The 24,873-nt window shown below is 43.1% G+C and overlaps 2 protein-coding genes across 3 annotated transcripts; one reads left to right on the forward strand and one right to left on the reverse strand.

The window, feature by feature from the left end:
• The first annotated feature begins 2,497 nt into the window (after nt 1-2,497).
• On the forward strand, nt 2,498-10,722 carry GATD1 (glutamine amidotransferase class 1 domain containing 1). 2 transcript variants are annotated; one of them, XM_079991480.1, is made up of 8 exons: nt 2,498-2,868; nt 3,915-3,991; nt 5,376-5,481; nt 7,464-7,571; nt 8,151-8,245; nt 8,997-9,090; nt 9,837-9,948; nt 10,324-10,722. In XM_079991480.1, exons 1-8 carry the CDS (start codon nt 2,736-2,738, stop codon nt 10,328-10,330), a joined length of 732 nt encoding a protein of 243 aa, XP_079847606.1. In that variant the 5' UTR covers nt 2,498-2,735; the 3' UTR covers nt 10,331-10,722. The 2 variants fall into 2 exon arrangements, with proteins under 2 accessions (XP_079847606.1, XP_079847605.1); XM_079991479.1 differs by having other exon boundaries at nt 2,499-2,868; nt 10,321-10,722.
• A 1,037-nt stretch (nt 10,723-11,759) lies between these two features.
• TALDO1 (transaldolase 1) lies at nt 11,760-21,775 on the reverse strand. Its single transcript, XM_079991476.1, has 8 exons — nt 21,565-21,775; nt 16,241-16,364; nt 15,824-15,931; nt 14,800-14,931; nt 14,314-14,489; nt 13,929-14,126; nt 12,433-12,578; nt 11,760-12,037 (listed from the first exon to the last, which is right to left on the reverse strand). Exons 1-8 carry the CDS (start codon nt 21,659-21,661, stop codon nt 12,005-12,007), a joined length of 1,014 nt encoding a protein of 337 aa, XP_079847602.1. The 5' UTR covers nt 21,662-21,775; the 3' UTR covers nt 11,760-12,004.
• Nucleotides 21,776-24,873: the final 3,098 nt, after the last annotated feature.

Below are 24,873 nucleotides of genomic sequence, written 5' to 3' on the forward strand. Positions count from 1 at the left end.
TTTATTGCAGCCTGTTCAGACTAGAACCGTAGGAACGTATTTGTCTATTCTTCGTTAGTTTCTGGAAATCAGAGCAATAAGAAGGGTGGGTTGCGAACTACCTAGAGCAATATTCTGAACATCTCTGCTGGTAATACATTTCCAGAGTTTATTTAGAGCACAACTATGCTATTCTAACTCCAAGGCTGCAGGAATTTAAATGAAAGCTTTATAATGAGTCTCTTCTGCATGTGCTTTCTCTATTTTCTCATGTTGCCTGCAAGAGGGATTCAAAATGTTTGCTTCAGGATCACACTTGTTTTCCATTATACCTGACACTGCCCACATTGGCTAGGGCTTATGGGAGCTGTGAATTCACAAACATCTGAAGGGTGCCAGGTTGTCTACCCTCGGCATACATGATTCTTTTTCTTTCAATGTGTATCACTTTGCTCTAACACTGAGGTCCCCAACTTGGCAGACATGGGCCCTTTCCCCTCCAAGGCCTCTTGCCCCTGCTAATAAAAATGTTGCTCTTCATTTGGTTGGAGGGGGTTGCCAGGTTTCTTTTGCGGGGAGGGATATGGTCTGCTTTTTTCAATCTGTGTTTTTTTTGTTTTGTTTCGGGTTATATGTAGGTGTTTTCTCTAGTTGCAGGAGGGTGCTGAGCACTACCAATATGTATTCTGTGCCTTGGAGCAAACTCAAAGGGACCTTGGGCCCACCAATAAAATATTTGAGGGGACTGCCCTCCCCCAAGTTGATGGGCATTGTCATTCAAATGGTGTGTGTGCTCTGCATCTTGTGATCAATTATTTGGGGAGGGCTTACCTCCCCCTCCATTTTATTCAAGGTGGCATCCCTGCTTCTGTGAAATGAGCCAAACTCTCTGCCTAATGTTCAGATGGTTTCAGCTTCTTCAAAGAATTCAACCCCCTACAATCGGTGGAGTGTCGGGAGATTATTGACATACATAATATACTTTGTGAGCTAAAATGAATATTCTCTGCAAATGAAAACACACAAACTGGTGTTATGTCATTACCTCACATGAAGTTAGTCAGTCTCTAGTTTCTCCCCTTTGTACTTTTTAGGATCAACAGGCAAAATCCTTCCTGAAAGAATGCTTAGTTCCTGGTTCTCTAAAGAAAAAGTGACAGCATTTATAGACACTATTTTTTTCCTTGCTAGTCCTATTTTCTCTTACTAGGCAACCCATGCAAGCTAAGCTATAACTTGTTCACTGCAGTAATCTGATGGCTAACTTCATATTGTGTAGAATAGTAATTAATCAATATATAAACAAATAAATATAAAAGCCAAGCTAATCTTTTGTGATAAAGAGAAATATGTCTGATAGCACCTTGAGACTAATTATTAACAAGCTTTTTATTACAAAATGTGTATTCAATTGATTATTTATTTATTGCATTTATGAACCCCCCCTCCTTCAAAAGGAGCTCAGGGTAATGTATGATAAGAGATAAAACAAGATTTATCAACAAATGATAACTAATTAAAACACAGATCGATTTCAGCTGTGAGTTATTAAAACCAACAAAATATTATTCTGTAAAGGGAGGGTAAACAAAAATGTCTTCAACTGGTGTCTGAATATAAAAAAGGAGGAAGCCAAATGTAAGTCCAGGGAGAGGGCATTCCAAAGGCAGAGGAGCACCACAATGGAGACTGTTACACATTCCTGGGCAACAAAGCCTTGTAAAGATCACAAGCAGAACCTTGTCTTTGCCTCCCAGTCTCAGGTACTGAATCAATTGGTATTGGAGGAGGCGCTCCTGCAGATACTTGGCTCCTGTCTGCAACTGGTACTTTACTGCACTAATCTTGAATGCATTTGGCACCCCAAACCTATCTTGTGGCTGGGGCAACCCAGTCAGATGGGTGGGGTACAAATAATACAATTCTTGTTGAGCCTATTCTCCATGTAGTTTGGACCAGTTTGATGATGACACAGAATCCCATGTATTCCACCAACGGAGTCTTTGGATGCTAAGAAGACAGTGCACATGTTTTTGAAAGCTTCTATGAGCAGGCAAGCAGATGATCATTTTTTCTATGCCTTTGAATTTGAGAACAAATCAATAAAAGGAATCAATAGAACGTGTTTCCTGCTCCAGAGAAGTTGTCCCATGCGAGTCAGAAAAAGACTTGGTATGAAATTAACCTCATACATAAATTCTGCTTTTAAATGATTAGTTAAGCAGACAGTAATAGTCAATGTGCTGCTTCTCAATTCTGTTCCTGATCTCTCATTAAAAAGGTAAATAAAGGTCCTGCTGGATCAAGTCAAAGGTCCATATAGCTGAACTTTCTGTTTCCAGGTAAGTCTCCCTGGGGGAGCCAATGCAGAAAAGGCCTCTGCAGCTGGTGCTTGTGGCTATTTAGAGGCTGCCTAACCCTTCCTCCTCCCAGCCCTGCGTCTGCTCCGACTCCGCCTGCTTTGTTTCGGGCGCTGGAGGGATCCACCCTTGCTGCTGCTGCCGCCGCCGCCGCCGCCGCCGCCTTCAAGGCATCGCACCCGCTTCCCCGCTCTGGCGGAGGGAGGAACCGCCCTGCCCCGCAGTGACGCCCCACCTGACTCTGGCCCGTCTCCCTCAGCTGCGGCCGCCTCACAGGGCCCGCGCGCATCATGGCGCCTGCGCAAGCGCAGCCTGGCGTAGCCGAGCGGGGATAGGCCTCTCTGCTTGCATTCCAGGCGCTGCTGGGCTTCCCCACCTCCGCCGGCCCGGGAGCGCATGAGAAGGCGACCGCCGCCTGCTTCCTCTTTCCCGCGGGGAGGCTCCGCGGACGCCGCCGCCGCCGCCGCCGCCATGTCGGAGAGGCTCAGCAAGCCGACGTGCCTCCTCGCGGCCAGCGCGGCCGCAGCAGGTGAGAGGCGGGCAGAGCGAGCTCGGGCGGGCGCCCCTCCGAGCTTTTGAATCTCCTCGGCTCGCCCTGAGGCGGAGACGGAGCTGCGCGGGGCTTCTGCTCGGAGGACCCGGGGGTGGCGGGATGGAGGCGCCCGAGGGAGGCTGCGGGGAGCCAACCCACGCCAGCGGCATTCCCATTTCTGCAGGGCGGGGCGAGGTCACCTTGTCATTTCTCTATTGTTATCATCATTGTTCTTGTCCGTCCCGTAAGAGTTGTAGGAGCCCCGGCAAAATAAACAATTTAAAATAAAATAAAACTGCAACCCTAAACAGGAGAGGGGAGGCCGGGCCTGCCTTCCTGCACAAGCAAACATGACAATCCCTTTTTTTTTTTTTGTATTGTAACAATCCGGAACACCTGCCATACTCTCATTCTGGTACTCATAGTCTCCGATAGGAGCCTGAAATCCTTACTCATATTGTACGAATTGTGCTTGAAGCTGGCTTGTTGAGATTGCCCCTTACACACCACACCATACATTGAAAATGCTCTTATGCCACCTTAAACACTCAGGGAGGATCCTGGGAACTGCAGTTTGTTAAAAGATTCTGGGGATTGAAGTTCCTCTGTAAAGTCAGCCACCATAAGAGACTGGAGTTCTCTGTGTCTGTTAAAGTGGTTTAGGGATACTTTGAATGTATGGTGTGGATGCAACCTACTTAATAATGCTCCCTGCCTGGAGCTCTGCTTCCCCTTTTTTTACTTTTATGATGTGGCTTTTTCTTATTGCATAGCTCTCCTGCTGCATGAAATAGTTTGTCACAATTCTTCTCTCCTGGAGTTGTAAAACTGATTAGATGTTGATGTAATTGCTTGTCTATTTGGGGCAGCTACCAGCATCCTAAGCTGGTTGTCTTTTTCAATACTATTATGAATGTTGTGTATTATTAAAATGCTCCTTATAGGAGAAAAATGATCACCAGAAATAGTAGATTAGTACTGTGAAAAATGTTCACTTGAAAACAAATGAAATATGCATTTTTTTTTTTATTCCTGTTCTCCAGGGGTATCTGCAGATTCCTTCCTTCACTCTTTTACCCTGGCAAGCTCTGCTTTTAATCTACAGGTTGCTACTCCAGGGGTAGGTAAAAAATGTTAATACTTAACCGTGGATATTGTTGCAGTAAATTTCAGACAGTAGTGTTAGGCTCATTTAAAACAAACAGAACTTGCAAAAATCCATGAGGTTTATTCCTCGACCAGTGAAGATCATTTTTTTGTCTCTGAAACAATTGTTGAGGGAGCTGCATCGCAGAGCAAGCAGCTCATACCTCAAAATCACATGTGTCGGTGGGAGGATTGGGTGAAGGGATTGGGCTCCAAAGATACATTCCACACAAAAACTTAAAGAATAAAGAGGTGGCCCTGCTTTGTAGACAGAGGGGGGCTGGGTGGAAGTGCATTAGGTTCCAAAAATGCATGGTGTTCTGCTGCCGGGTATATTGCCTTGTGACATGAGGGAAGAATGCACAAACAGTCCTTGGCTGCTGATTCTTTTTTCTTTGTAGCAGGAAGTAATTTTCATCCTCTGCTACAGAAATTGGAGCCTTACTTTCAAGAGCCAAATGTGGCTCCCCAGGAGGCCATTGGGACTCTCCCCAGGTCATACTCCTTCATAGACTTGCTTTGCGCCCTCTTTGAGTGTCTTGCCTAACTGGAATATGTCCTTCAAATCTGAAAATGTTTCTTGCTTATCTGGACAGAGGCATGGGCATCCATGGTGTGTGTGTGTGTGTGTGTGTGTGTGTGTGTGTGTGTGTGTGTGTTGAGACAAAAAGTACAGGTACTTTTATCCTCACTTTTTGTACAAAATTAGCCTACCGTACTTCCTGCTTTGAGTGTTTTACTCATGTTCTCCCTAATAAATTCCTGCAGATGCCCATGAATACAAGAGTGTGTGTAGAAACTAGCCTACTGCACAAAGCTAATATTCTTTTTAGTTGATCTGCCCACTTTTGCCTCTGGCCTTGCACTCCACTGGCATGCAGCCTCCAGAAGGTAGCTCAGGTAGAAATGTGGCTTTTGCACTGAAGTTCTCCATCCCTGTACTGTTATCTTACCTGAGAGCCCTAGCCTGCTCTCTCCTCTCCCTACCTGAAAGGGGGGGGGGTGTCTTTCCACCATCAGATTCTACATCAGACTCTGACTTTGGAAAGAGACAGGGCAGTAAATATAGGTCTTTTAAGCGGAAACTATTAGTTTTAGGCTGTGTTATTTGGGAAAGGGAGAGGCATAGGTTTGAGCTGCAGTGCTGTTCATATGTGTAGCTTTGTGCATGTTTTACAAAATCAGAACCACTTGTTTGCATATGAATTGTCTATCTTATTTCAGTCAATCACCAATAAATGGTATGTCTTAAAAAAATGGGTGCGCTTATCAAGTCTTGCCATGTATAAACTCTTGCATTTAACTAGTCTTTCCTCACATATTTTCATTAATTGAGCTTTGAACAATGATTCTGCTAGGGAAAGTCAATTGATTTCACTGGTGTTAATGAAGCAAACATGCGTTGGATCCAGGACTTCCGAATGAAATCTTACGCAAATCCTGCCAAGCTGGAATCAACTGATGGTGAGGTATCTTTTAACTTGCAACTCAGGCAGGGTCTGTTCTCTGTGCACAAACTGTTCTTATCTACACAGTATAGTGTTCCTTGCTGCCAACTCTGTCAAACTTAAGCACTCGTTGATTTTAAATGTGATTGTTGAGCATGTGCTGAGAATGATGCTATTACTGTTTCTTTTGCATTTTTAGCAATGATTTAGAAAGAAAGGTTTTTTTTCTGTTTGCCACAATCTCAAGACCTCTCTTGTATCTGTGACAGAGAGCATTCAGATATGATAGGGAACTATGGTTTCCTTCTAGGGACGCGGGTGGCACTGTGGGTAAAACCTCAGCGCCTAGGACTTGCCGATCGTCAGGTTGGCGGTTTGAATCCCCGCGGCGGGGTGCGCTCCCGTTGCTCGGTCCCAGCGCCTGCCAACGTAGCAGTTCGAAAGCGCCACCGGGTGCAAGTAGATAAATAGGGACCGCTTACTAGCGGGAAGGTAAACGGTGTTTCCTTGTGCTGCGCTGGCTCGCCAGATGCAGCTTTGTCACGCTGACCACGTGACCCGGAAGTGTCTTCAGACAGCGCTGGCCCCTGGCCTCTTAAACGAGATGGGCGCACAACCCCAGAGTCGGACACTACTGGCCCGTACAGGCAGGGGTACCTTTACCTTTACCTTTATGGTTTCCTTCTACGACAGTAAACCATGGCAGATCTTTGGCTCACACATTCCTTCCTCCACTCCTTTGCATCCAAGAGGAAATGGAAAGGTAGCACTTTCACTTTTAAACTGACAGCAGTTTCCTGTGATATCTAAGCTTGGCGAACTATGGTTTATTTCAACTGTAACTTGTGATAACAAACCAGGATCAAGGAGTGGTTTGGGATCCTGGCTTGTTTTCAAACTATAGCTTGAACAAACATTGTTCAGCTCCCTGAGGGAACTGTGGTTTAAAATATTTTTGCACCATGGTTGCAAAGGAAATGGTGATGGGAGGGTGCCTTAAACCCAAGGCTCACCATGGTTTCCCATTGCATCTGAATTGACATTTTCCTGCCAGTGACCTACCAGATCACTTTGGGGAGGAACAAGACCTGAAATAGGAGCATAAATCCTCGTAAGGCAGCCCCCTCCATAATGTTGCCTCTCATTTTTATTTGATGGGCAATTGGTTTGTCTGTAGTTTTCAGACGCAAACATGACCATGAGCAGTTTTCAGACATTCTGTCCTGTTTCAGTGTGAGCTCAAAACAGAAAACATTGGGGCGAAAGGGAATCTAGCCTGCTCTTAATAGTTTCGGAGTGTGGTCAATAGAGCCCATTCCAATGTTTTCTTGAACAGGCCCCTTCCAATTACCCTATAATGAAGAATCATTCCTGCGTGCACTTAGAGATAGTGTTGCTGTGGGAACAAAGCTGCCTATGGAAGGGACACAGTGGGGAAGGAGAGCAGCAACTATTCTTCTGAAGTCAGCTGCAGGGTTGTTTCCAAAGCTGTCCCCTTGCACCTTGTTGCACCCTGGAGGCTGTGGTTGGTTTGGAGTAATGGCTCTACCCCTCATTCCAGGTATGGTAATCCCCTTGATGGGCAGAACAGGGAAAAGGTGGAACAACTCTTCACACCTTCAAAATCACACCTGCCGTTGGAGCAGGTAAAGTAAGAGCCAGGTCACTGGGGGCAATGAATATGGGAGAGGGGTCATACATGTATTTGTAGAAAGGCACTGTTCCTGTAGTGCCAACTCCAGGAATACTAGTTTGGGGGAATGAAGGGGAAGGCAAAGGCCATTATTAGGAGAGCAAGGATTTAATTTGCACATTATAGGACTTTAGTGACTACAAGCTGGGGGAGTGAATGGGGTTGCATGAAATATTTTGGGGTGTACCCGCTAACACATGGAGTCATCTCTGCCAGCCTGTCAACCTTGATAAACCTTTAGCTGGTTTTGAAATAAACAGAGCTTGCAAGTGTCATAAGCTTCTTTGCTGCTTCTTCCTCCCTAGGTGCCAGATACCATGCTTTGTTGATTCCAGACTGTCCTGGTGCCATGGTGGATCTGGCAAACAGTGGTTACTTAGCTAGAATATTGCAGCATTTCAGCTCTGAAAACAGTAAGTAAACCTCCTTGGGGATTTAGCTTTATTCTGTACACTTTGTGCATCTTAGACTGGGAAGCATATAAACTGCTAAGACTAATTAAGATCTCTCTTTCTGGTAGGGGTGAACATCCAGGAGGCCTTAAGGAAAATTTTGATAATGTGGATAAGGTAGCAAACTAGTGCAAACTCAGTTCAGTAACATAAGAACAATTGTAGCCAGTTTAGAACCTAACATTGTGGATGTGCATCGCTTAATCTACAAATACCAACACTGAACTTCTTTCCACTTCTTTTTTACACAGCCCCTCCCCCCAGCAATGTTTGCTATCAGTCAAATCTCTGTCATTCTGAGTGGTTCAGATTTGGAGAACCTGTGGCCCTCGAAATATTGTTGTGATTATAGTTCCAACATCTCTGTTCATTGGTCATGCTGGCTGGGGCTAATAGGAGTTGGACTGCATCACAGAAATACCTGAAGTCAGTTAGATGGGAAGAATATTTTGTAGCATAACTGAACTTCTGGGGGGGGGGGGGAAGCAGTTGTAATTTTTCTGAATAGGGATTTTTAGATGAAGCTGTTTTTCTTTGTAGAACCCATATGTGCTGTTGGACATGGAGCTGCCGCCTTATGCTGTGCCACAAATGAGGACAAATCCTGGGTATTTCAGGAATACAGCTTAACAGGTGTAGGTGCAGTATGTTTAAGCAAATCACGACTTTTCATATATCACTCTTCTAAAACTCAAGTTTCTGTTCTGATGAGTCCCGTAAGAAGTAGCCTTTGTCTTCATTTTATATGTGGATTTCCCCTTGGGCTTCCCAGATTACAACCACAGATCTGCTCCAAGCCTTTTATAGTAGTCTGTTTTAAGTGAAGCTAAGCACATATTTACTGGCGTTTAATTCAGGGTCACTGCAAGGTGAAATGACTGATAAAGTTGTATTTATTTACTTAAAAAAAAAAATAGCCAAAAGACTCCTCAAAGCAATTTAGAAAAATAATCTCAATAAGATCACAGTATAATCAATACAAACATAGCCATATGCATTTTGTAGTTTTAACTACTAACTGTGAGGGAAACCATGTACTTAAATTTTCTGTTGACATGCCAGCAGTGGGATAGAAAGGTGCATGTTTACTGAAATAACTTTATTTTATGCTCAAGTATAAAAGGAGTGTTATGAATTATTGCAGGGATAGGCTCACTTCAGCCTTGTTTCTTCTCCCCTCCATTTAAAATTAAGTCCTGTGACCCACTAATGTGTTTTGTGTGGTTTGATCGTGAGTCTTGGTTAGGAACTGCTTGTCTGGATCAAACCAAGGTCAACCTAGTCCTGTATTTTTGCAAGAATCTAGTCAAGATGTTGGGTAGCCCACTGAAAACAGTATCTTCCTCTACGTGTTTTGTGACATATTTCTTTTCTTGTATCTTCCAGCCCTGTGTGTATGAACTAATAAGACTGCCTAGTTTTGCCAGTTTGCCTATTATCTTTGAGGACTTTGCAAAAGATTCTGGAGCTATCTATAGCGGTATGTCATTTAAGGCTCTGTTCCCACAGGTTTTTAATCAGTAGTTGATTAAGTAAATGTGATCAAGAAATGCTTGGGCTGTACTGTATTAATGCAAAATCTAATGCAGATGTAAGACCTTAAAAGTGGAAGTTAGAAAGTGCTTCTCAAGATTTCTCATTAAAACATTCAGCAACATGGAAGTTATAACAGCCCAGCATTCCACAGTAAATCTCCCAACCTTGGAGAGTTCAGTCTTTGCCACTGACCATCTCAGAAATGAAGTCAAGCTTGTTCATGAGTGGAATCTGAATGCCCTGCTGGAGAGCCCTCTAGTGGTCCTTAATGTTGTTGCAGGCAGAAGTTAAGATCCACTGTGTTCTTATATACCCTCAGCATGCTCTTGCACACAATTGTGCAATATTTTAAAAGATTAATAGGAAAATTTCATTCTATTTGTTTCAAACACTAAGGAGAGGGGAAGACAAGCACAAGAGTCACTGTGGCTCACATGCAATAATCTAAATCATAATCTGAGCCTGGCCAATGTTATAGATATCCCTATAATTGCTTGGGTTTTACAAGTCACAAAGGACAATAAAAATGGTTTGCAAGAGATTGAAAAAACAACAACAAATCAACTTATTAGGAAGATGAAATTAAATTGATAAACAGCAGTAAAGACTTGTGTATAGTTTTTCTTAAGTGTCAGAGAAATGGAGGTTGTAGTATGTAAATTAAGACATGAATATTTTCTCCCAATATAGCCAGCAAAGCAGATGCAGTGCATGTTGTATTGGACAGACATCTTGTCACTGGACAGAATGAAAATTCTACAGTTGCAGCTGTCCAGAACCTTATTTTTCTTTGCAATGGCAGGTAAGAAAAGGTGGGGGGAGTTTCAGTAAAATTTTGTGTCACTGCCGACATAGTCCTTCAGTTCTGGAGTATTCTAGCTAATGTGTGTATGTCTGAGAGGGGGAGACTAGTTTTATATTAAGAATTAAAATTTTATTTGGTTACAGCTAGCCAAACTCAATCTTTTTCTTCAAAGAAAAAATGAATCTATATTAAAGGCTAATGGGGTAGCAGTACGTAGTTTCATTTTTTAAAATAACCTGGTCACAATTATGGATAAGTAGATGAAGCAGATATCTGATACTTAGCTGCTTGGTTTTTTTCTAGCAAATTATTACTGTAGTTTAGATGTGAGCTGTTTACAGTGATCTATTATGTTCTACTTTCATTCAGCAGAAAATGATGGTGCTCTTTGTAAATGGGATGAATACAGAAGAAGTCTTCTACTTTGAGAAATGGAAAGGAGAATACTGCACATTTGTAAGGATGGGGACTGTAAATCATGTGGTAAAAACCTTAATTGAACTATGTTTTCCTGCTTTTTTGAAAAACATTGTTCCATCTTGTGTTAATACAGATTCTTAAAAGCCTGGTTGAAAATTAACATGAAAAACCATGGTTTGCAGCTCTGTCAACAGCTGAACACCTGAATTAGATATTTTTGAAGCTATTACTTTGTTAGTTATCCATGTGTCCAAATCCTCATCCTTGTGCAGGACTATATGGTATTATGTTATCGTTAATTGCCACAACTGTAAACTAACAATACAAAATAAAGTATTTGTTACACTTTCACCTAGGAGTTTTGAGTTTGATGGCAGGTGCTAAAAAGACTGCTGTATTGAGATTACCTGAAAGTTAAAATAAGCTTCAGTTCAGTAAGCTACAAAAATTATTCTAGATAATGTCACCTCAACTTTTTTTTTAAAGGCAAAGACCATTAAGATTCTTATAAAGTGGAAATACAACAATTGAATGGAAAGGCATTTGGTCTTGTGGCTGTGGTATGTGTGCTGGTTGGTTCGCTTAATGCTTTTAAAGATAATTTTATTTAGTTTTTTTGTACCACCCATGATTGTACAAGTCCATTTTTTTATGACCACAGAAGTTAGAGAAGCTGTTGAAGTTGGACTCAGTAAATATAATTTCACCCTCTTAAAAGTTTGTAGTGTAAGGACTTTTGCCTGTAGCTGATCAGAATTGTAATAGGCAACATCTAGAAGGCTTCAAATTGGCAAAGGCTGGTAACACGTAATATAGCTGTTTCACAAAATGATTAGACAAATGCTCTTCTTAGCTGCTAGTAGCAGCTTGGCCATGTTTTTTGTGAAATTAATTTTAATTTACCTGTTAAGGCTGGCTTAGGTATTGTAAACCATGTATAGGACTACAGGGCAGATTTGTAGTCATACAATATTCTGGCACTACACCCAGCCACCATTTGGATTTCCAAACATGAAGTTTACACTACAGCTACGTACCTAAGTGCTGCATTCCTTAAGAGATCAAATTCTCATCAATTCAGACATCAAATCATGATTACAATTACGGTTTGCAAGTCTCACTTCAAACCATAATTGGAGATCCTTAATCATTGCTTATTCAAGTTCATTTGGTACAGCTAGGTTAGTAATCATAATTGTATGTAAGGAAACAAACATCTTGCTTAGTGCTATGACTCCATCCATAGGAATAAAGTCTTCAGCTATTTTGATGAGACTTCTTCAACACACTTCCTGCATTATGGTAAGTGTTGGCAAGATCAACTTATCCTTTCTACGAAGTAGGAATGAAACATCATACCTATTACTTAGTACAAATACGTGAAAGCATTGTTGTACCACAATAATTTTATTATTACCACTACCACCATCATTTTGAAGGGAAACCCTTCCAGTCAATTGGTCCTTTAGTCATCTGCAACTCCCCCCACAGCAGTATCAATTTTGATATACAAAAGTGCCAAACACACTGAGAATATGTTAAGTTTGCAAAATCATATAAAAAGCCTGGAATACAGAAAATCCATTCATATGCAGCTTGTACAGCCATACATCTTCCAAGAAGTTTGGCATGCCTACTTTCCATTTGCAGCATTGAACATTCGTTCCTAAGAGAAGAAAAAATTCAAGCATTTAACAGAAGACAAAGCATATGAAACGTCCAGAAAATGTGTCAGTTTTCAACTTGTATAATTGAAAAACAGTATGGATTAGGCTTTAATAGATCTCGTCCATTTAATACTGATTTTATCAACATTTTACACTGCTTTATATAAATAAAGCACTGTTTAAATTCAGTATTCTATATGGATATTGACAGTTCTAAACAATAATGCTAATCTCTAATATCCAGTTAGTCTTATGGAATTATCATGTTTTAATCTTCTCCATTGGTGAACAGTTAGAAATGAAACTGAAACAGAAGCTGCAAATAAGCCACATTCTTATATGACCTAATGTATAGCAGACTGTAAGAAGATAAAACCCTTTTAAATAATGTTACCTTTATCATCTGCTCCAATTTAACTGCATCAGCAGCAAACTTTCTGATTCCATCAGACAACTTCTCCACAGCCATTTGGTCCTCATTATGGAGCCAACGGAATGTCTTCTCATCCAGATGGATCTTCTTCAGGTCAGATGCTTGAGCTGAAATGAAGAATGCACAAAGCTACTGAATCTTAGAAATCTAGCAGGCTATTTGGATAGAACAGCTCTTAATGGGTGCGGAGTCCTTTTCACAAAATCACTAAATGCTAAGACAGCAATTGCTGCTGCTCAACTTTGCACAGCACCCACAGCAATGTTTATTCTGAACTCTTACAGAAATCAACCAGCTGTACAGAGTTCATGGTATGCATTTTTGTGTTTTTATATTGCAAACTACCCTGTGATCCTCAGATGAAGTACAATATAGAAAAAAATAAAATTAATAATAATAATAATAATAATAGTGTTGTACTTTAAGCTCCACAGTAGGTTCAGCAACCTAGGTACAAGAGCAAACATGCTGATCTAAAAACTATTTTGGATATTTGATTATCAAAAAGATGAGTTGACAACAGTGCTTCTCTAATAGTTACACACAAGGCCAGAGCCTTTAGATATATTTACTCCAACTCCCATCTGCTCTTATCCAGAGAATACACTTGTTCAACAGGAGAAAGTTTAGAATAAAAGATTACAAAAAACCCCACATTCTCCATGTGAGCTCTGGGGTCTATTAGATTAAAGGTAAAGGTAAAGGTACCCCTGCCCGTACGGGCCAGTCGTGTCCGACTCTGGGGTTGCGCCCCCATTGTGCTTAAGAGGCCGGGGGCCAGTGCTGTCCGAAGACACTTCCGGGTCACGTGGCCAGCGTGACAAGCTGCATCTGGCGAGCCAGCACAGCACACGGAACGCCGTTTACCTTCCCACTAGTAAGCGGTCCCTATTTATCTACTTGCACCCGGGGGTGCTTTCAAACTGCTAGGTTGGCAGGCACTGGGACCGAGCAACAGGAGCGCACCCCGCCGCAGGGATTCGAGACGCCGACCTGACGATCGGCAAGTCCTAGGCGCTGAGGTTTTACCCACACCACCACCCGTGTCCCTAAATCTATTAGATTACAATCCCTCTGATGCCGGAGTCTACATGGAGCCACAGCCCCTTAAATGCTTCAAAGAAATATACGGTGATAAGGAATACCTTAACTGATTTACCCTAGTTACAGATAGGTAGCCGTGTTTGTCTGCCATAGTCAAAACAAAATAAAAAAATTCCTTCCAGTAGCACCTTAAAGACCAACTAAGTTAGTTCTTGGTATGAGCTTTTGTGTGCATGCACACTTCTTCAGATACACTTCTTGTTCTGATTTACCCTGTTAAGGTAGAAGTCAACCCTTAAACACATGAAGGACATTGTAATGAAAAACTGTTGGATTGTCACCCTAGTTAATCATCCTTAGTAAAAATAATTTGCAAGACTATCACACACAATATATAAAAGAAGACAACCTACCATCTTTGACACTGAGCATCGGGGTTAGCTTGCTGGTATCTTTACTGAGCTCTCCCAGAAGCTTTGGTGAAATGGTGAGAAAGTCACAACCAGTCAGTGCTTTGATTTCTCCAGTGTTTCGAAATGAAGCTCCCATCACAATAGTTTTATAGCCAAACTTTTTGTAGTAATGGTAGATTTTAGTGACACTTTTCACACCTATAAAAGAATATGGAGTAGGTTTTGGGTTTTTTTAAAAAAAGAATACTATGCAAAATTACTTAACCTTGAAGAAGCTCTCAGACCTCAACTCTTTAAAAAAACACCTTTCTTAGTTTTTTAAAACTAAGCATTTGGGCTTGAGTGTGTTAAAATCTTAATATGTTTGTCACAGTCAATCAATTACCTGGGTCTTCTGATGGCTCGTATGTCTTCTTGTCTGTATTTGCTACATGCCAATCCAGAATACGCCCAACAAAAGGAGAAATGAGGGTGACTCCTGCTTCTGCACAGGCAACAGCCTGAGCAAAGGAAAACAGCAAGGTCAAGTTGCAGTGGATCCCATGCTGCTCTTCAAGGACCCTGTTAAAAGACACAGCCTTAGAAGAGAATTGCTCCCCGCACCAACTATAATTATACTGCTGGAAAAAAAGGAATAAACAATTTACTACATATATACATTTTCAAATTACTAACTTTTAGAAATTTTTGATTTGTCAGTATTTACCCCACAAAAAACAACCTCCAGCTCTGACAATCTAGTTTCATATCAGAAACTGAATTACAGGTGTTTCAGTCTGGATAGGAGCAGGCACCTGAAAATAAGAGGTGACTGCTTAGTATTAGATTATATTGCATCTATACTGCATTAACACATAACGTACAAACTTACTTGGCAGCCTGAATGCCCTCCCATGTTGATGACAGCTTGATGAGGATGCGATCTTTACTAATTCCTGCTTCTTTATAAAGATCTATGAAGTGTCTGGCCTTCTTCACCATGCCTTCCTTGTCAAAAGACAACCTTTAAACCAAAGAATTTTTTAAAAATGTGCAAGCATTCATCTTTGTTTTTTTGTTTTGTTTTTAGTTTACTGTATAGTATTTCTCCATTAATCATGGGTAGTAGGTAGAAAATCATTTGGCATTAATGTGTTTAAGCTTGAAGTGTTACAAATCTATTGGTTTGTATTTATGTGGAGAGGAGACCTTAGCGCATAACTGGACTTGTGACCAGGTTCTTGTTAAAAGTTTTGTTATTTTGGAAAAAGAAACAAATGGTGCCTCTTTGAATTTTCTGGGATTTCCTCTGTCCAGCTAAACAGAACTTTTAACACAAAAATACTGAGCAGAATAATTTGTCAAGTCAGCACTTACCCTTATGTGGCAATGTCTATTTCGCTGTTTATACCCATGTTAGGAGCACATCTTTACAATGTGTGTACTCATGGCAATATGGTGTGCAGGCACCTTTCTACTAATTCTAGTATGTATGTATGTATGTATGTATTAAATTACACCCCCGCTTTCCTAAAAATAAAAGTGGCTAGCATAATAAAAGCAAAACAAAAAATTAAACACATATTCTATAAAAGTAATAACATAAATAAGATCACCAACATAAATAACAAACAGCTTAGGACAGGGCTGGCAAGCATCTTATTCACAAAGGCCTTTCTTTAAAAAACACCTCCAAGAGCTTCACCACACGGCAGAAGATCATGGTGGTGGTGAAGGCATGAGCGAGAACTCCAGAGCTTAGGCATGATTACCGAGACGGCCCTCCTCCCATTAGTCCCAACAAGGAATTATGCCAAGATTGATTACACAAGAGGGCCTCAGCTGAGGAACTGATGAGCAGCCGGGTTCCTTTATTTTAAGGCAGAGACCTAGAAGGCAATTCAGGAGACACATACCTTGCATCTACTTCTGTGGACACACGGCCAGGTATCCTCTTCAGTATTTCTGCCCCAAACAATATAAAAAGCTTGTCACAAGCATTTTTAACTTGGTCATCTTCTGACCTGGAAATAAACGATCACAAGAGAGAATAATGAATATCCAGGGAAGAGAATGATTATGTGATGATAATGTCCCCCAAAAAATGGCCACAGCTCAATTGGGAATGGCTAATTGTTTGAACTATGGTTTAGTCTTGGTTTCTGATAGCCATAACCTTTTCTTGGAGGGAGATGACATGCCGTTAAATTACAATACAGGAGGGCCACAAGAAAATACACAATGGTACCATCATGAGGGGTCATGGCTGCCAAGTCTGAATATGAATACACTTAGCCACCATGTTCCCTTTGACAGAATACTAATGGACTTACCCGCCAAGTTTCCTCCCATATGCAATAGCATCTTCCACCAGTTGCTGGTAGGATGGCATCTGGGCTGCAGCAAGTATCAAAGAAGGGTTGGTGGTGGCATCCAGAGGCTTATACTCCTCAATAGCTATGGGAGACAAAAGCAGTCAGGAAAAAAAACCTGGTTGGCTAGCATGACAATAATTTGTTTTAAAGATGGGATAGGGTGGAATAAACTTAGCTAATTTGCTATTCCAGAAGCATAATCTTGTTAATAACAATTAAGCAGATGCCAAGTTTGGGAATCAATTAGTCAGATTGCTGTTCAAAGCGTGACTGAACCCCACAGTGACTAAGAATTGGAAGCTTAGTTCTCAAATGGCAAACATGAGCTGTACCACTTTTAGACTGCAGGTACGGCATCATAAAAGGGACGCAGGTGGCGCTGTGGGTTAAAGCCTCAGCGCCTAGGGCTTGCCGATCGAAAGGTCGGCGGTTCGAATCCCTGCGGCGGGGTGCGCTCCCGCTGCTCGGTCCCAGCGCCTGCCAACCTAGCAGTTCGAAAGCACCTCCGGGTGCAAGTAGATAAATAGGGACCGCTTACCAGCGGGAAGGTAAACGGCGTTTCTGTGTGCGGCTCTGGCTCGCCAGAGCAGCGATGTCACGCTGGCCACGTGACCCGGAAGTGTCTCCGGACAGCGCTGGCCCCTGGCCTCTTAAGTGAGATGGGCGCACAACCCCAGAGTCTGTCAAGACTGGCCCGTACGGGCAGGGGTTCCTTTACCTTTACCTTTAGGGCATCATATGCCAGAATGCTTCTCCATACAAAAAACATAGCATGACTTCAAATTCTATGCCTTGTTCAGGACAGTTTGGTATACCAGTCTAAAGGCACAACCCTGACTCCCAAATACACCAGCTAGGATAAGTTAGGATGTGGTGTATCTCCCTAGGCCCCAGCTGAGCTGGTGTAAATAATTCACTTTGGTGTAAATACTTGCACCAGGCAGAGGGAAAGCCCTGCTAGCATAGGTCTTGAAAATATCAAAGACAATAGTGAGGTGTGTGTCAAAGGCACAGGATGGACAAAGAGGGAAGAGGAATGAACAAAGTTCTGTTGCTCCATCCCTTCAGTGGTCCTGCCCACAGGAAACAGGTGGCGCTGTGGTCTAAACCGCTGAGCTTCTTGGGCTTGCTGATTGGATTACCTGTGACGGGATGAGCTCCCATTGCTCTGTCCCGGCTCCTGACAGCCTAGCAGTTCAAAAGCACACCAGTGCAAGGAGATAAATAGGTACCACTGTAACGGGAAGGTGAATGGCATTTCTGTGCACTCTGGCTTCTGTCACGGTCCTCCGTGCACCAGTAGCTGTTTAGTCATGCTGGCCACATGACCCGGAAAGCTGTCTGTGGACAAACGCTGGCTCTCTTGGCTTGAAAGAGAGGTGAGCTCTGCACCCCATAGTTGCCTTTGACTGGACTTAACCATCCTTTTTACCTTACCTGCCCACAGAACTCATGCAATTTACACACAGGTATAACGAACTTCATATTCGCCACATAGGAACCAACGTAAGGACAGAAAATGAAGGTTTATACTGTTTCCCTACCATCTTGTCTCCCCCTAGCAAGGACCAGTTAACTTACGTAAGAGATACAGCCAGTATATCAGATGTGTGTCATTCATTACCTAGAGTACTTGGTTAGGTCTATTCTTCCCAACTGGCATCTATGGAATTATTAGTTTTAGCACAATTTTGTTAATGATCACCATTTGTTCAGAACATAGAGAAAGCAGTTGGGCTAGTGCTTAGATATTTTTCTCTTAAGCATTTGGATATGAACATCCTTGAGAATCAAAATTAAGACCAACAATGAAGAAGTCAAAGTTATGCAAACTACTCAGTTTATGAACTTCCTTATTTTTGAAGAATGAGGAAGTATTACTTCCTTCATCTCCTCTTCCCCTACCTTAATACTGCATGCCATTTCCCATTTTCTGTAATATTTTATCACTCACAAATCCAGAATTCTGGCTTATACTGCATATTAGTATGCACTTTATAGTATGTAATCCCTCAGACATGTGAATGTAGAATCTAAATGCTTGATCCAACTCCTTAAATCAAGGAACAAAAATGCTTACTCATTGCAAGCTAAAGTAAACAATGTTCCACCCACTATTCATACCTCTTTGTAGCATTTCAGTTTTATTTCAGACAATAGTTATGCAGCACAACACCCAAGATTAACAAAGCAAAGTTGAACTTCGATTTTTGAAGAGCTAATCCATTTTAAAGCAGAAGGGTCTTATAATTTAGATATGGAACAACTTCAGTCTTGTGCAGTTAATGATCTGATTTCCATCACACTAAGTCAGAGGTCACCCACATTTTTTGGACTAGTGGGCACACTGTGAATTTGGAGAATGTGCTGGGAGCACCAGTCACAAAATGAGCCACTGCACTAAGACAACCTTTGGACAGCTTGACCCAGCAGCAAAAAGGACCAGAGGAGTGAAGTGGCTGTAAGTTCCTCTCCAGGATCCAACACACTCATGTACTTGGCCTGAGCCATGATGTGACACAGCACAACATGTAAACCAAGCCAGTGAAGCCACTACATAGTAATTGAATCCCTGTGGGCTACCACAATATTTTGAATGTATAAAGCAGGAGTGTATTCTTACAACCCGTTTACAAAAGAAAGTTCTATACAGTACAAGAAACCCAGCTAAAACTTTGCCACTGGTCCATTACTGGATCACAGTTTACCTTCTACCCAACCCTCTTATTGTTGTTCATCTATGTGAAAGGAACGGTATACAGAAAAATGGTCTATAGATTTCCTAAATACTAGCTCAAGTGTTTACTTTTAATGAATAAAGTAGAGAACTATGTGAAGTTTGATGGGTCTCCTAGAGTATGTAAAGCACAACTTCGAAGACACCCCCTTCCTCTCCCAAGTCAGGTAAGAATGTACAAGTCCTGAACCGATACCTGGCTAGATGGGGGCCAGTAACTAGAAGCTGAATCCTTACAAGACAAAGATTCCATGGCTGGGTGGCTTCCAGGTGCAGGAAACAGGCAGACTGGATGGGGTTGCACTCCGCTAAAAAAGTAGATGCATAGTCTCACGGTGCTTGTAGAACCATCATTGATGGAGACCCAAGTGCCCCCCAAAGCCAGCAACCTTTTACCAACTTTTGACTGATGCACCAGCTATGGCCACATGCTGGTAAGCTCAAGGATGGATAACTGTAACATGCTCTGTATGCAGCTGTTCCTTAAACTGGTGAAACCATTTTGAAAATCTGAAGGCAACAACACACTTACTAGAAGGATGTTGTTTCACATGTGAAACTACAGCTGGGTGTAACTGAAGGAGAGTCATTGTAATCTGAAATGCCTTTGCACTGATAATCATCTCCAAATTACCCTAAGGACATGCCAGTTTTCTCGCCAAAGTTGCACAAGAGGCATCACAATAATGCAATATGTCCATCAACCTTTGTGACATTCTTAGCTATGTTATGCAACATTTACTGGATGAACACAGCAGCCCTCAAGCACAAAATTAGTTTTCTGTGATTGACAAATAAGTTACGGTACCCTCACCAGAAAGAGGCTATACACAATTCTGCCCATTTTGGAAGTGAGTTATTTGACAAGGCTAATTTCAATATCCCTGACACTATTACATATTCAGTAGCAATGCAGGTCTAGTTTTGTTTCTGCACCTTAAGCCACTTCCTTCCCTTTCCATAATGCTTCAAATTTGAAAATATATTGTGAAACGTTTCTTATTCGTTATAATGAAACTTTAACAAATTACAACACAGGGAATCTCCTGTCCCAAAATTTCTTATTCATAATTTTCAGGATTTTCTCCCTTCTGCATTTGCCAACTCAGTAATCATTAGAAGGATGCAGTAACCTGTTCAGTAGCAGAATATTTCAATGTCTTTCATAAGACTATTTACAAAATACACCTTGTCTGTTTAGCAGAGCTTTTATTTTGGGCTGTGCTTACTTGCTATAAAAAAGGCAAGGCTGCATTTAAGCAATTTAAATTCTGAATCAAGAAATGTTGCATTTGGCAAACAGTTCTAATTTCTATACAGCCAAGTGGTGGAATGCATACAACTCTGCCTTCAGTTATAGGATGCATTCAGATTAACTTCATTAAAAAACTTATTTCATTACTGAAGCAATTTTTATCAGAAACTATATTTTCTGTTAATGAACAGCATACTTCATTACAACAGGCAAGAACTGAGTTGGGATTTCCAGAAGGTCATAGTGAGTTCTGGACCAAGAACCTGCATCACAGCATCCTAGTACTACCTACAATTCATTGACTTCATGATTCAATTCAAGCAACAGGCTTTAACTTTTAGACTTGGAGCTGGTGCCCAGTGTACCTTGGCTATGAGTGTTCCCCGAAAAAGGGAAGTAATTATTAAACTGTGGCCCAGCGTGTCGCCACTAGAGAAGAAAGGATTATATCCAAGCAAGTTGTTCTTAACAGTAGTCCTACTGAAATCATTGGCTCTTTTACTATGTTGCTAGCTTTGGCTACTTTTAAAAATATTTTAGTTATACTGCATTGCTCTTCGACATAATTCAGTTTAGCAGAAATTAAATGAAGATCTTGGCTCAACAACTGCTTCCTCCACGCTCAAGAGCTAAACTGGGTCTATGGATTGCCTGCTTCCAACAATCTGAAAGCTGCAACAGCACCTACTAAACGCATGTACAAGCCTTCTGTAAGCGAGTCCATTTCTGATGTGCATGAAGTTTGCAAGAACCGAAATAAATCCAAGCACGCGCGCACCACCTCTAACTTTGACTCTGCCGTCTCGGGTTGGGCAGCTATGGCAGCAACCACCGAACAACTAATATGCTCCTAAACAAATGATCGAAGGCACGCGGCAGACTATGGGAGGCAGGGAGCAAACCCGAAAGGGAAGCAGCAGCTGAACCTATGCCCTTTCCACGACCCTTTGAGAAGCAGCGGCCCGGCGTTGTTGCCTCCTCCCCACGGAAGCAGCGCCGCCGGCTTGGCCAAGAAAGCCTCGTTAATCCAATTTGCTTCAGCTGCGTCTCCCCTTCCCGCCCGACGCCATTAGCCGGTTTCCCAGCACCCGAGGCGGAACTCTTGCACCCAGCTGCCAAAGAAGCAGAGCGAGACCCGGCGCGTCTGCGCGGGACCGACGGCCATCGCCGCGCACGCGGCTCCTCGGAGGCATGGAAGCTGCTGAAGCAGCCGGGAGCGCGGCGCTTGGAGCCTCAGAGACCCCGCTGGCTCAGCCGGCGCCGCCCCCTCCTCCCTCTCGCCGCCCTCACCGTGGAAGTCCCCTGTGTCAGCCACCACGGTGGTGTGCTGCTTGAGCTGCTCCAAGGCCGACTCCATCTTCTGCCTCTTCACTGGGGAAACCGACATGGTCCACCTGCGCCTCGCGAGACCCTTTATATATTGTGCGCCCTTCGACGGAAGCGTTGGCAAGGGGCGCGCGCACTTCTTCCGCCCTTCCTCTCTCGCGGCACTCGAGGGCTGCGCGTGACAGGCGGCGCCCGAGGCGGCTTCTGCGTGCGGGGGCTACAGGCAGGGGCGGGGTCAAGAAGAGGCGCCTGCGCCTGCGCCGCGGCCGAACGGGTTTCTCCCATTCTCTTCAGCCCGCCTCCTCGAGAAGAGAGAACCAACTAACTCGGGAAGAAGTTGCGCAGAAGGGCTCGAGTGGGAAGCGCGGGCGGGAGAGCGAGAGACCGGGCGGCATTGCTTCAAGGTCTGCAGCCAATCGCGGGCAGCGGCTGACCGTAGGACGAGCGAATGGAGGCCGCGTGAGGAGAGGGAAGCAACCAATCGCAGGAGGGGGAGGCGGCGGCGGCGGAGAATGGAAAAAGCGGCTGCTCTCTCTCTCTCTGTGGTTTCGTCTGGGACACGTGAAGGCTCACAGCGTTCAAAAGTAGTTAAAGGTGGTGGAAGGTGGTGGATGATCTGACAGCGTAGCTCGTGGAGTGCTCGCCTTCTTTTTCTCCTGCGACGGCCTGATCGCGGCTCACTTGTAGCATGCGCCACACCCACCCACACCTAGAATACTGTATCATGAATTATTTAGGGTAACTTCGGAATTAAAATAAATAATACGAAGCCTGTGGGACGCAGGTGGCGCTGTGGGTTAAAGCCTCAGCGCCTAGGGCTTGCCGATCGAAAGGTCGGCGGTTCGAATCCCTGCGGCGGGGTGCGCTCCCGCTGCTCGGTCCCAGCGCCTGCCAACCTAGCAGTTCGAAAGCACCTCCGGGTGCAAGTAGATAAATAGGGACCGCTTACCAGCGGGAAGGTAAACGGCGTTTCCGTGTGCGGCTCTGGCTTGCCAGAGCAGCTTCGTCACGCTGGCCACGTGACCCGGAAGTGTCTCCGGACAGCGCTGGCCCCTGGCCTCTTAAGTGAGATGGGCGCACAACCCCAGAGTCTGTCAAGACTGGCCCGTACGGGCAGGGGTACCTTTACCTTTACCTTTAATACGAAGCCTGAGAGAGAGTCTTATGAAGCTTGCTAATAGTCCTAGGCATTTAAAAAAATAAACATACATTAAAACTTAATTTTCAAGCCCTTTTCACTGCAAAATCATGAATTATCTTCTAAAGCCAATTTCTCTTGTTGTAAACAAAAATTGCCCTTTTCCCTTATGGGGTATCCAAGAGCCCATATAGAGTCCTTACATAGGTTCCCTATTGGTAGGAGAAAATAACAGAGGCCAACCAGAGAATATTGAGAAGCGAAGCAGCTAGTAAGCTTGATCTTTATTGATCTGTTGCAACAGGGTGCTCCCCTCACACACAGGAGAGGAGGAGGACCCAGAAAAATGGTGTGCAAGGCCTTATAAAGACTTTTGAAATTGCCACCCTGTAGATCAAGACCACCCCCAGAAACATACATACATACATCACAGAAGAAGTGTAACCTAAGACCACCCCTCAGATATATCATACCTACATCACAGAAATTTAAAAGTTGTTTTTCTCTTGTCCTTGATTATCTCCTGTCTGGCAGGTTACTTGATTGGATTTCCTGGGTAGCCTGGCCAGTCTTTTGTAATGATAAATACTTAGTTCCTGGGCCAGGTCACAGGCTCACACCCTATTCAAACACAGACAGGATTTGTGAAAGAAAAGACAATGGGGAGGCTTTTCCATTTTGACCTTGCAGAGAAAAGATTTGGTCAGTTTAGGAATCAAAATGGTTCCAGGTTGGCCTTCCTGTGCTGATCTATGTATGTGCTTGGTTGGCACACCCACGAACACCACCATATTTCCAAGACCACAACATTCCTATTACACTCTTTCAAAAACACACTCAGTAGACGAACTACCTAGGCATCTGAGCTGTGTGTGTGTGTGTGAACTATACGTTAAACTCACATATGAATGCAGACGTTTACTCTGTATTCAAGGGCCTGCAAGGGAGAAGTTATGTGCTTTAAATGAATGGCTTGGATCTGCCTTACATCACTGGAATCAATGTCCCTGATTATTATGGTGCCTTCTCCCTCCCACTGACTTCACCCCTCCTGCCTAAGTACAAGGAACTGGTAGTTCTTGAAAGGACATGTCGTGTAAAGAATTACAAATCTCTGTAGGCTCGTTCTGGCATTTGCCTGAACATGCAGGCACTGAAAGTGAAAAATAAGTGGCAAGCTTTGCCACTAACATCCTTGTGTACACCCCCCCCCCCACACACAGTGTCTACTCAAATTGCATAGAATGCAAATAGACTTCTCTGCACCATCTACGACTTCCCTGCAGACTTCCTTGTGCAACACAAGGTGAAGGCTGAGAACTGAGAAGGGGTAGAATGAGCATGCTGCAGATAGGGCTTGCTTGTGCGCCCCACCCATCTACACCTTTTGAGTGTTCACCTGAACACACCATTGACCTGTGAGACTGCATGTCTTAGTTTACTGCACAAGCATCTAACTCCTTCAATTCTGCAATTCACTGTACATAATATTGCTTGAGGTCTTGCCTGCTTGCATTGGAACTTCTCTACCCCCAAGAAGCTACTAGATCAGAAGCAAGCAAACTATAGTAGCATTGAAACTGGTTAACTGCAGTAAGTTCTTATAGGCAATAGTGTACATCACCAGATGATCACCTGATAAAGTCAGCTGTTGTGTACAGATGATCTGATGAAATAAGTGGTGGCTTACAAGAGCCCATGGAATAAGAAATCAGCTTGCTTGAACTGTCCTGTAACTACATGTGTAAAATCTACACCAGCTACAGTGTACATTCCCTTTCAACTTTCTTATTTACATTAACCTGGTACAAATGTGCAGGGAAAGCTCAAAGCTGCATTTTGTACAGTGTTCTGGATTACCCAATCTTGTGCTTCTGGTTTGTGCAATACATGAATCGCAAATGGCCATTTAGTCAGATTTTCCCTTTCAGGAAAATCCAGTAAGTTAAACAAAAATACAAAAACCATTGCCAATGTCCCATTGGCAATACAGTGGTGCCTCGCGAGACGAAAAGAATCCGTTCCGCGAGTCTCTTCGTCTAGCGTTTTTTTCGTCTTGCGAAGCAAGCCCATTGACGGCTTAGCGGATTAGCGCTATTGCCGGCTAAGCGGCTTTTAGTGGCTTTTAGCGGATA

The sequence above is a fragment of the Podarcis cretensis genome, assembly GCF_951804945.1.
Source record: "Podarcis cretensis genome assembly, chromosome: 1".
In the NCBI taxonomy this organism is placed as follows: Eukaryota; Metazoa; Chordata; class Lepidosauria; order Squamata; family Lacertidae; genus Podarcis; species Podarcis cretensis.